Source organism: Phalangium opilio, unplaced genomic scaffold (assembly GCF_054372755.1).
Source record: "Phalangium opilio isolate 3A_F unplaced genomic scaffold, DU_Popi_V2 ptg000088l_1, whole genome shotgun sequence".
NCBI lineage: Eukaryota > Metazoa > Arthropoda > Arachnida > Opiliones > Phalangiidae > Phalangium > Phalangium opilio.
This window is the reverse complement of record NW_028324193.1, coordinates 2,522,218-2,534,326: the sequence shown is the minus strand read 5'-3', so window position 1 is coordinate 2,534,326 and position 12,109 is coordinate 2,522,218. Positions and strand designations below refer to the sequence as shown.

Genomic DNA, 12,109 nt, shown 5'->3' with positions numbered 1-12,109 from the left:
TCCGCTTCCCCGACTAGACCGACCGAGCTTATGGACAGGACACATAAAAAAAAATTATCTAGTTTTTTTGTTATTATTGATAATACTGTCTTCTGTTCTCATTAATTTTCGGTTTTCAGGATAAGAATAATCCCGGGTTTCTTTAGGGACTAAGTTTTTGATTTCATTCTCTATATGAACTTTTGTATTTTGGGGTATGATTGTCTTTCCCGCTAAAAGCGTGGCCCTTTGTTTTCCTGCTCTTAACACACCATTATTAAAAATACGTTCTACCTCACGTTCTTGTGGTCTTCCCGTGTCTCTGTATGGGGAACCGGAGTTTAGGGTTTCCCTTCCCATTAATTCTCTTGCAGACACTCCCAGCGGCGTTTCACAGCCGTTTCCCTTTCACCCGAGGCCGCTGCTTCTTTCTTGCAGAGGGGGAGGATGTAACGGGGAGCCCGTTACAAGAGTTCACCACTAGGGGGAGCGACATAATCGATACCAGGGATCCCCGCTAGACGGCCCAGGAAGCTAAACGTTAGACCTGTCGTCTGCTCGAGAGCCGGGATTGGCCGAGGGGATATAATCAAACGTAGCCCGGGAATCTGGGCAGTTGGAGCGGTACCGGGATCAAGATCAGTTAATACCTTTTGTTATATAAATTAGCTTTATTTACTTGTTTAAATGTTATTTAACGAATTGTTCAAATATTAATTTTACTAACGGATTGTATATATAAATTAACCGGTTTTCTATATTAATAAATATATTGAAATAAGTGAAACTACGTAGTCGTGTGTTTTCGGGAATCAGCGATAGCGCGCGATTACAAGCGGATCTTGTCTTAATCGGTTTTTTAGCCAAACTTGTTCATGGCGTACCCCGGGCACAAACATATATACACATACAAACATATCATCAGCGCAAGACCATAACCACACCTCACTTAAAAGTTGGGAAACAAAAATAAACCTCTCCGAGTCGAGACGTTTTTCTTAAATAATTAAATAAATATAATATATATTAAATATTTTGATCGTCATTAATTTACCTTTATTCTAGTTAAATTGTTTTAAGAAACTTTATTCCTAAATTCATTTTAAACATAGCTATTGTTGACGTTTGAATACAAGCCTACGCCTCTTTAACAATTTTTGGAAAATTAGGGTATATAAGGCGATTGATTTACAATAAATGGTAAGAAAACCCGCAATTGCGTGAACCTTTGGTGGAAGCCCTGCCATTGAAGGGCCAAACTTTTCTCGTAACCCTAGCAGATCGCCGCGTACATCTTAACCTTAACGATAACATTACTTTCTGCAAACACGTTTGCTCCGATTTGCCAACTGCGAACGCGGTGACAGCCCCCCCTACACACAGACACCCCCTACACACAGACACGCCCATTCTAAAACTTCTCCGTGACGTCATTGTCACTCGAAGAGGTAAAAAGTAGGGTCTTGTTTTGATTTGTGTTTTCAGCTATTTGTTTTGTTACCGGCCGCAATAAGCGTCTTAAAATTTGCTAAACAAATACACCACGGTGATTTTCAAGTCGTTGATAATTTGGCTGTCGTCCTTCAATTTGTAACTTAACTAAGGCAATTTAAAAACTCTAAAACGTTTTGATGAAATAATATAAACTCGCGTGCTGCAGATCTTAGCATCATTCCTCATAATGTACGGCAGAGGGGGTGGCACCAAATTCGCTTGACCCTGAATATCGTCCCATGAAATATCCAGGATTGATTACGAGAGGCTCAGTTTAGATTGATGTTAGCATAATATTGAAAAGAAGGGAGAATTTTGACATATTTCCATATTTTTTAAGACGGTGAAAGTACACAGTACATGTTTAAACTGTATTATTTACATATATTATATATTCTGTATTTAATTCACAATATTATTTAATTTCCAACGATTGTTGCGTTCTTTGGATTTTGGTTGTTTTTGTAATATTTTATCGGTGATCATTTCCAGGCATAATGCTAAACAAGACATTTCAATTCCCCAAGTATACATGATAAATATTATCGATAATTATTGGATGTTCTTTACAGTAATTTCATTGACGGTTGTCGTTTCATCCGACGCCAAGAAAAGATGAAACTCATAGTCGATAGCAATAGTACATCGTCGAGTCTGAGCAGTTTCAACGAATCGAGTAGTCCTATATAAGAAACACAGACAATTCAAGAGTGTGAGTTGTTAATGAGAATATGCTTGGACTGTGTTCAATAAAACTCTAAGAACATGGTTTCCTAATAACGTTTGGCTAGAAGCTGATGTAGTACAAACACTGCTTCTTAGTGAAATTTCTAAAGATAATGAATTATAGCTGAATTTTTTCCAATAGCAGTGACAAAAGATGTATGTATATTGTATAACTTGGAGAAGGTTCTAGTATAGGGCTCATAATAAATTTTTAGTGCAACGGGCTAGACATGAAAACCGTGACGTCATGATTTCGCTGCTCAACATCGTCGCCGTCCCGCCACCATCTGTGAATAATTTTCAATGTGGCCGTCACAGAATCAAATGGCATCAAGTTAAGACTTGTAAATATACAAATTTCAAAGTATTAAGTTTAGTCGAAACTGCTGCAAAGGCTGTTTCTTATTCTCGCATTACCTTACGTTTGCTAAATTTAGCAAAACATACTGCGTTAGTGATTCCCCTATGTTTTGTGTGAAACGTCCTGCAAAGAAATCCTGAATATGATTCTCTGACCACTGTTGCGTTGTCTGTTAGAAAGAAATGCGTAACGTTTGCAGCTTTTTAATGTTTTTAAATACGGAAACTCACAGCAATTTTAAAATCATATTTCTCTGTCGAAGTCATCTTAATGAAGCTATTTTCACACGTCACAAAGCTGGTGCGAGGAAATATTTACTATGGGAGAAAACCAAGACTTAAGTTTACTTCTCAGTAGACGGACGGTTTTAATGACGTTATTGCTATTTTTAAAGCAAGACACGTAAAGCCAGACAATATTTAACCATTTGAAACTGCCTAGTTCAAAGATTTTCTTCGTAATTGTTGTATATAAAAACAAGATGATAATAATAACCTTCTGAAAGTTAAAACGGTTAGCTTTTTATATTGACGACAGTGACCTTCGGTTTAGTTATAAGTGTTTTGTATTATTGTTTAATAAATTGCTCCATATTGGGAGGAGTTAGACATGGAGATTTGTAAGCAATTTTTAGAGTTTCTAATTTCCGCCTACCAAAAGTTATTAAAGTTACCGACCGCCTTCAATGGTGAATAAAGTTACCGACCGCCTTCAATGGTGAATTAAGTAACTGACCGCCTTCAATGGTGAATTAAGTTACCGACCGCCTTTCAATGGTGAATAAAGTTAACGACCGCCTTTCAATGGTGAATAAAGTTACCGACCGCCTTTCAATGGTGAAAAAAGTTACCGACCGCCTTTCAATGGTGAATAAAGTTACCGACCGCCTTTCAATGGTGAATAAAGTTATCGACCGCCTTTCAATGGTGAATAAAGTTATCGACCGCCTTTCAATGGTGAATAAAGTTACCGACCGCCTTTCAATGTTGAAAAAAGTTACCGACTGCCTTCAATGATGAATAAAGTTACCGACCGCCTTCAATGGTGAATAAAGTTACAGACCGCCTTCAATGGTACGATAGGAGTAACGTTTATCAATTTACTCAAGTTTCAGATAAAGAATTTTTTTAATGATTTTTAAAAATTTACTCTTTTATCACTATTTAATTCAATCAACAGATTTTACTGTGGATCGATTTATTCCCTCTAAATTAATTGAAAATACTACATGTCTACGTTTTTTCAAAAACAATTCCATTTTCCGAAATAATTCTATCATGAAATTAATTATTTTGAAGGGAGTTCGTGTTGAGGAACCAATATTGAATACTTGAAATATTCTACTGACTGTTTAAAAAGATCAAGGGATCTTTGACATAATTCGAAAGAAAAATGTGAATATTTTATAATGGTTGCAATTAAACTGGACGCGATTTTATACATTTAACTTCTATTACCGAAATGCTACATTTCCGTTGTCGCAACTATGAAGGAAGGGTTGTACTGCAATTTCCTTTTTCCATACTTTGGAGTCTCTTGGTCATAACTCATTCTACATTTGAAACGTCACCACCCCTTACTACTTTGTTGGCACCAATTGTACACCGGTTACGTATTACACGTAATCATTTTAGCACGCGTATAGACCATTTTGGGAAACACTCATTCGGAAACACATAGCCAGACGGTGCCTAAGTTCAGTACCGGTGGGAGGCCAGCCAGCTCACACTGCCTAAAGCGGCGTTACTAGTCTATAGGGAGTAGACCCCAATGGCGTCATCGCCCCTGTGGTTTAGTTTCTCTGTGAGTAATTTTCAAAATGTTCTATTCACTTTCAAATTAACCGTCGTCTACACCAATTACGCTGAGTCACAGGTTCTTCGGATGTCAAGCCATAATCATCCTCATTCATGTACACAAATTTGTTTTAAAGTGCTATGTTATTAAGGTTAACCATTTACCAATGTTAAAAAATTTGAATATATATGGAAAAATTGGCCAAGTGTGTTACGACGGCTCAGATGACCCATACACTGTAACCAAATGTGATTGAAAAATTCTTTATATTAGGAACATTGAGGGAGAGGGAGTCGGAGTTTAGGGTGACCTTATTAGCATAATTCGTAATGGATGAAGTGTCTAAACATATCAATTCCTCAACAAGACATTGGTTCCGAGAAGTATTTCTTTTCAGGTAATCTTTACCCTAACTTTGGTTATATTTATACCTTTATCATATTTTTCAAGAGCATAGAAGGAGAGCTACTTAGTAAAAGACACCATGCTGGACCAAGGTTGTTGCCTTTTCTTTAGTATATCACACTTTTTTATTAAATAGTCTGAGCAAAATAAATTATCATATTTTCTTGAACATCAGTCTCCTCAGTAACATATAACGCATGGAAATTTCTTTTGCAGCAAATTTGAAGATTTGTCCAGCCAGCAACAATTAAAACTGTGTCCTTCAAGGTGCTAACAATTTAGTAAATATCGACACGTTATCCCTTCAAAATAATTAAATGTTTTCATAAAATGGAATTGTTCTTGAAAAAGCGTAGATATGTACTTTTTTTAAATTAATTTAGAGGGAATACATCGATTAACTGTAAAATCAGTTAATTGAATTAAAAAGTGATTAAGGAGTAAATGAATAAAAATAATTAAAAAATTGCAATATCGGACCCTTCAGTAAAGTGATAATCTTCACTTATATCGTTTGTTTTTTCGGACTTAGTTTAAATCAAGACTTTCTTTCCATAATTATATGTCACTTTAGTCTCAATATAATCAAAGGTTAAGTAATTTTATATTTGTTTGACACATTCGACGTTTGGTAGCTTAATTCACCATTGTAAGGCGCTTGTTAACTTAATTAACCATTGGTAGCCGCTTGGTAAACTTATTCCCCATTGGTTGCCTATTGGTAACTTAATTCATTTATTGGTAGGCGTTTAGTAACTTAATTCACCATACGAAGGCGGTCGGTAACTTTATTCACTATTGGAAGGTGGTCTCAACGTCATGTTTTTGTAGAAGCTTAAGTCCTTCCAATTGCGAGAATTACGAAAAAAACCTCAAAATTTCAATAAGAAAAATTATTTTTAAAAAGCATGACTCGAGCCCTAGTAAAACTGTGAAACTGCAATACAAAATAACTCACGTGGAAATAATGATTTGGAATTTAAAAACCAAAACTTAAATGTTGTTAATGAAACTATGAAAAGGCACTATCCTGAAGTTTTACCTTTTTTAAAGATGATTCTCAAACTTAACGAACTGATAGTTTTCTTTATTCACGATCCCAATTGACAGTCACTTTCAAAAAATTCACATGTTATATCTATAGAAAAATATAGCACTTCTCACCAAATGTCGGATTTTTATTATGGAACTTTGTTTTCTACGAAATCGATTATTTGAAATTTTTCCCACATTAAGGGCCTGGATTTTAGTTAAGTGCAATTTTTTTAAATAAGCAAACGTAATACAAAAAAGTAACAACCAATCGAAAAAACTTCAAACTACATTACCGATCTTTTAGAGTTTCGGCTTTTCCATTGTCAATATCACAATATATTATGACATTGTCTTTGGAAATATTAGCATTTATATTAAAACATCTAGTAATGACGGTATTTGTTCAAGTTTTCGTTGCTATGCCAGTTGTGTATAGAAACGAAGTAAAAATTAGTCAATTTTGACACGCAATTGCAAGGCCAATCGAGTTTTCGTTTTCTTACTTACTGAGGTTATTCCGTAAGTAAGTTTGTTTTATAATTCTGGCCGCCATTTGTCTAGATGGTCGCAGAATTGAAAAACCTTTCTGCAACTTCATGGACCATACTCAATTAAAGTATAAAATTTTCAACGTTCTTTTATACGCGTCTGTTTCTTGGTTCTTATAAATAAAGTGAAATTTTTAAATAAATGTAAAACTATTCCAAAATTTCACCTCGTTATAGATGGTTAGATAAATAAAAAAGAAACTTGTCCACACAAAACATGTTATATTTCTATGACGTAGATTGGAAAAAGTGAACTATTGACCGGGAAGCTATATAATACTAAGACCAAGGCTTAAATAGGCTCATTGTTTTTGCTACGCCTAGAGTGAAAATTTCAAAATCACGCTCTTCTGAACCTCTTACTAAATTGTGACATAGAAAAGGAAAGAAAAGAATTCCCGCACATTTAGAATATCAGCACGATTGTTGAGGGAACCGGGTTTTTAAAATGATGAAAGAAATTTGTCTTTGTGAAAATTTAACCGAATTTAATGAAACTTTTAAGTGAAAAATACCCAATACCTTATTAAATGGTATAGTAAAACTTGTCCTTTAGAAACATCTTACCTGCAAAATTTCAGCTTCCTAGGTAACGCGGTTTGGACTGAGCATTGATTATCAATCAGTCACGACGATTGCTTATAAATATATATAGCGTTCTACAGGTTGCTTCTTCACTCGCTGTGCATCAGAATTCACAACTTAATCGCGTCTTAGGATTCAGAGTTTGATCCGCTACTGAATTGAAGTCTTTGGTGACATTAATAATTCATATATGAACTCATATGAGATAATATTATTCTAGGCGACGATTAACATTCTTATTTATATAAATATAAGGGAATATTGCCTTAAGAAAAACAAGTTAGGAAACCAAAACGAACCTCTCCGAGTCGAGACGCAATTAAGAGGATTTTGTTAAATAATTAAATAAATAGAATTGATATCAATTATTTTAATCGTCATTAATTTACCTTAACTCTAGTTCAATCATTTTAATAAACTTTATTCCCAGAATTATTTTAAACATGGCTATTGTTGACGTTTGAATTCAAGCGTACGCCTCTTTAACAATTTTTGGAAATTTAGTGTATATAAGGCGATTATAAATGATAGGAAAAACCGCAATTGCATAAACCTTTGGTGGAAGCCCTGACATTGGGGGCTAGACGTTTCTCGTAACCCTAGCCGATCGCCGAATACTTCTTAATCATATCGATAGGAGTAATGTCAAAAATGGTTTTCTGCGAACACCATTGCTCCTATTTGACAACTGAGAACGCGGTAACAGACACACATACAACACAACCCGACACGTCCAGTGTAATACCTCTCCTTGACGTCATCGTCGCTCGGAGAGTTAAAAATCACTATGCAAAATATGATATGTCCTTCGGTTGAACCATGGATAAACTATCTCATAAAGGATTTGTAATTTCCCGCCATTAGTATGCACGGGTTCCCCAAACTTTGCGGTTAACCGTTCGAGCACCGGCGCCAATACCCTAATTAACATTTAAAATAAGCCAAAACAACCCGGGCTGAAAAAAGGTTTTTTTGTTCTTCAATGCGTGTCTAGTTGAAAGTATTTGCCGGCTTATTCGCTGATAGTTAACAAGGCGAAACCGTCCTAGTTCGACATTTTTTTTTCATAAGACTATAAAAAATTCAAAAACAGTCAAATTTGAATTTATTTAAGCCAATGTGATAAGACAATGGACATCCGACAGATATATAAATCTAATTGTAATGTGAAACTCTTCTTTTTTTAAATAAATCGAAACCATAACTTACAGAAATCTAAAAAACTGAGGAAGAAGGACTCAAGTTACAGTTTGTAATATTCAATAATTTTGTAGAATAATTGAAACTATTTAGATAATTTCCTCTACTTGATATTACTATCATTCAATACTCGACTGGTACTCGACAAGCATTTAGGAGCTAAGTTTAATTAAAAGAATACCCCCCTACCAAAAAAAACTAAATCGAGTACACGCCCGATACCCGAGAAGCAAGCTTTTGATGAACCCAAGCAATTCAATATCCGAAACTCACAACCCGTACACCTTCCATAGATTAGAACTAGAATCAGTTTACAAAGGAAGTGATATTCAAGGCCCTACGCCTAATAGGTCAGAAGTGAAAAAGTCTCAATATTTAAGAATGGTTATCCCCCTACAGAGAGAATCTATCTACTTGCGAGAAATATTTTTAACGTCATAATTCTTTTGGTCAATCATGTTTTTATTAATAAATAAATCTGCAAATGCCAAATATATGGCGTTGTCAATGTTTCTTTCAAGATGCTAAACGCCTGAGTGCAATCATCGCTCTATTTAAAGTCAGTTCTCGGTTTTAGAAGGACATAGAGAGGTGCCGCAATAAATACAAAATTTCGGACAAACTTCCTGTAATATTACGGGTGGCCGTGGAACGACTGCAGCTCTCTTGTTGAGCTCGGCAATGGTCATTCAACTACTGTATCGATGTTTTGGGTATTCAACCTAATTCTCTAACGCGCCACTAACTGTCCTAAATATCCTACTTCCTCGTGGCAAAAATTACACTAGCATGGCTTACGTTTGATGTTGTTATCTTCAAGATATTTAAAATCTTTTTCTAGTCGTTGAAGGTGTTCCGTAAATTAATTAGAGATAATTATAACGTAGTCTAATATCAAACATATTTTGCACTTCAAACCTCGAAGTACACACTCCATTAACCGTTGGAATGATTTTGGAGCGCCTTATTTTTTTCTTTGGTAATGAATGCAGTTTTACTCCATATTAATAGAATCCAAGGCTATCTGCCAGTATCCCACCGCTGTCACCAATATAAAACTTTAGTTGGAGAGTAAAGATCGCAAGGCTCCAGTTACAATTAATTTATTTGCTTTTATCTCTCCGAATGACGTATGTAACGGAGAGGTTCTAATTTCTACGTGCGTGTCTGTCTGTTGTTACACCCCAGAGGACCGCGTTCACAGTTTGCAAATTGGAGCAAACTCGGTCTAAAATTCCGGACCGCAGTTTAAGTTCCAGGAAATTTGGAAAATTGTATTCCACTTACAACGGCTATTACTCCATTACGTGTCTAACACCACCATCCTTTGGTCATTTGTCCTTCCCACATGGACACCAGTCAATCATCTGCGCTTTGTCAATCCCACATGGACAACAATCTGCACACACTGGCTTCTACACACCACCATCTTCTGGTCTTTGTCCATTTCACATGGACACCAGTCTGCACACACTGGCATCTACACAACACCATCTTCTGGTCATTATCCATCCCACATGGACACCAGTCTCTACATACTGGCTTCTACTCCATCTTCATTAAGGTTAAAACGTACGCAGAGATCGACTAGGGTTACGAGAAAATTCTAGCCTTGCAATGGCGGGGTCTTCCTCCAAAGGTTCACGCAATTGCGGTGTTTTTATATACAGCTGAGATTCGAATCCTTTATATACTACCTATTTGTGTAAAGGTGGGTTTCCAAACGCGCTTGAACAGCTAAAGGCTCGTTTTCAATCAAGCTTTTTTGAACAAAAAAAGCGAGCTTGAGCTTGAAAAATCAAAGCAAAACGCAAAAGCAAAAACTAATGCCGTTTTCAATCCCGCTTGAGCTCAAGCTTTAAGCTTGCATACGCGCGCTTCTGCTTGAATCTTCGTTCAAGCAGATATCTATCCCGGGTAGATATTTGCGTGAGCTTTGCGCTAGAAGCGATGATGCCGTCTGACGTCATTTCAAGGCGTCCAATAGAAATTTACCACTAGTGGTGTTTCTCTCCCTGCTGAGCTGCTCCTAGGACCGGCCATTGTTGTTGTTATTTTACATTTCCGCAGAATCACGGCGGAAAGTATTTTATTTTATGATAGTACTAATTAAAATGCCATCGAAAAAAGAACTACAGGAAATGTTAAGGTCTGAAAGGGAAGCAACGAAAAAAGCGGCAGCGGATGAAAAGGATAAAATAATTTCATTAGTCAGAAATCATGAAAATTTATGGAACCGAGGCTTAGCTTCGTACAGAGATAGAGATCTGAATGAAAAATCTTGGACAGAAATAGCCAAAGAAATGAATTTAAAAAGTGAGTATCCACTATACAGTCATTTTAAGTTTCTACATATAATAATTTATAACATTTATATTAGAGGATGTGTGCAAGAAAAGGTGGAAAACTTTATTTGACCAGTTTCGAACACACTACCACACAGTCACCGTTTCCAAAAGTGGCCAAGAAACTGACGAATCTGTATTCGATAGTGTAAATTGGCCATTTTTTAAGTCATTGTTATTTTTGAAAGACATACTGAAAAGAAGAGAGTAAGTGGTTTAAATTTCTGGGCCACATTCCTATTTTCTAGTGACCCTAGCCTATACGTTAAGGGTCTCCGAAATAGGAATGCCTTTATCAGAACTTAATGGCAAATTTCACTTGTATTTATTGAACTAAGTGATTGAGTTCAATGAATTCTTTATTATAAAATTTTTGGCATAATATCTGAGAATATCTATCTATATTATGAAATAGAACCACATCAAATTTCTCAGATGTGGCAACAGCTGATTTCCAGGACAAATCGGAAGCGGATCCTAAAATAAATGGATCTTTTACTTGCAATTTCATGGGGAAAGAGTATACCGTTAATGAGGAAATATCCGACCATGAAGAAGAAGCAATAAGCGAGGAACGAAATGATTTAATAACTGACTTCGATAACCCATCCCCTGGTCCATCAAAAACAAGCGAAGAAATAACATCGTCAGACTCGAAGAGCTCGAGGGAGAAAGTTTCTATCGCCAAAAGGAAAATTAACCACGAAAAAATGTACAAGAAGAACAAGAGGGAATCTAACCCTTCTATTCCACCCTCTTCTGTGCTTGAAGCTCTGGCACATTGTAACAAGTATTTAAAGCATAATTTCATCCTCCATTTCAACCAAAAATTTATTGATTTAATAACATATTTGCAGAGAAATTTCTAAACCTGATGATTCAGCCACTGCTTTTGCAGACTATGCTGCTAGTCTTCTGAGAGATGTTGATACCAAAAAACGGCGTCGCTGTGAAAGAGAGGTCATTGACACCATTATGAAATTTATTGAAGACTGTGATTGAGTTCCATGAATTTTTATTTAGAATATGTATAAATAAATGTAACTTGTTTTGTACAAATAAATTTGATCTCAGTTCGATTAATTGTCTGGTCTCTTCACACCTTTCAAGTCCCATTGCCATTCAACATTGCCTTCTTTTACGAAATATTTGGCATAGTTATCCCTAATTATCGCCACTTCTCTGCTATAATTTCTAGCCGATGTAGGTTTCAGTTTTTCAAATCCCTTAGCAGGATCATTTCTCAATTTATCATGCCATTTTCCTTTTATAATATTTCCAGTGTTTTTATCAACATAATCGGCAAAGTCATTTGGGCAATAACGTTTTTGCTTCGTCTTCTCTTCCTCTTTCATCAAAAAATTATGTAGCACTACACAAGCTTTAATAACTTTGTCGACATTAGATGGCTTCAAAATAAGAGGTCGTCGAAACACCCTCCAACGTGTGGCCAAAATGCCAAACGCATTTTCGCTACATCTCCTAAAATATTTTAGTTCAAAAAGCAAAAAGGTTACAATTATTTGAACCAAGGCAATAAAATTTTGCAAATTAAAGGTCTACCTGGCTCTGCTTAACCGATAATTAAAAATGATTTGAGAATTTGTAAGTCGACCATCTCTAGAATACGGCTT

General features: G+C 35.8%; 2 protein-coding genes across 2 annotated transcripts; both read left to right on the top strand.

Annotated features, from left to right (window-relative positions):
• The first annotated feature begins 10,187 nt into the window (after positions 1–10,187).
• LOC149649060 (uncharacterized) lies at positions 10,188–10,724 on the top strand. The gene is made up of 2 exons (XM_089849387.1): positions 10,188–10,446; positions 10,511–10,724. Exons 1-2 carry the CDS (start codon positions 10,227–10,229, stop codon positions 10,684–10,686), a joined length of 396 nt encoding a protein of 131 aa, XP_089705513.1. The 5' UTR covers positions 10,188–10,226; the 3' UTR covers positions 10,687–10,724.
• A 206-nt stretch (positions 10,725–10,930) lies between these two features.
• On the top strand, positions 10,931–11,477 carry LOC149649059 (uncharacterized). Its single transcript, XM_089849420.1, has 2 exons — positions 10,931–11,265; positions 11,333–11,477. Exons 1-2 carry the CDS (start codon positions 10,985–10,987, stop codon positions 11,475–11,477), a joined length of 426 nt encoding a protein of 141 aa, XP_089705546.1. The 5' UTR covers positions 10,931–10,984.
• The last annotated feature ends 632 nt before the right edge of the window (positions 11,478–12,109 follow it).

What these genes read in the sequence shown, in the direction of transcription:
- LOC149649060 (XM_089849387.1), top strand. Translation starts at nt 10,227, where the DNA reads ATGATAGTACTAATTAAAATGCCATCGAAAAAAGAACTACAGGAAATG. An exon ending in CAAAGAAATGAATTTAAAAA is followed by an intron (nt 10,447 to 10,510) that starts GTGAGTATCCAC and finishes CATTTATATTAG; the next exon opens with AGGATGTGTGCAAGAAAAGG.
- LOC149649059 (XM_089849420.1), top strand. Translation starts at nt 10,985, where the DNA reads ATGGGGAAAGAGTATACCGTTAATGAGGAAATATCCGACCATGAAGAA. An exon ending in GCTCTGGCACATTGTAACAA is followed by an intron (nt 11,266 to 11,332) that starts GTATTTAAAGCA and finishes ACATATTTGCAG; the next exon opens with AGAAATTTCTAAACCTGATG.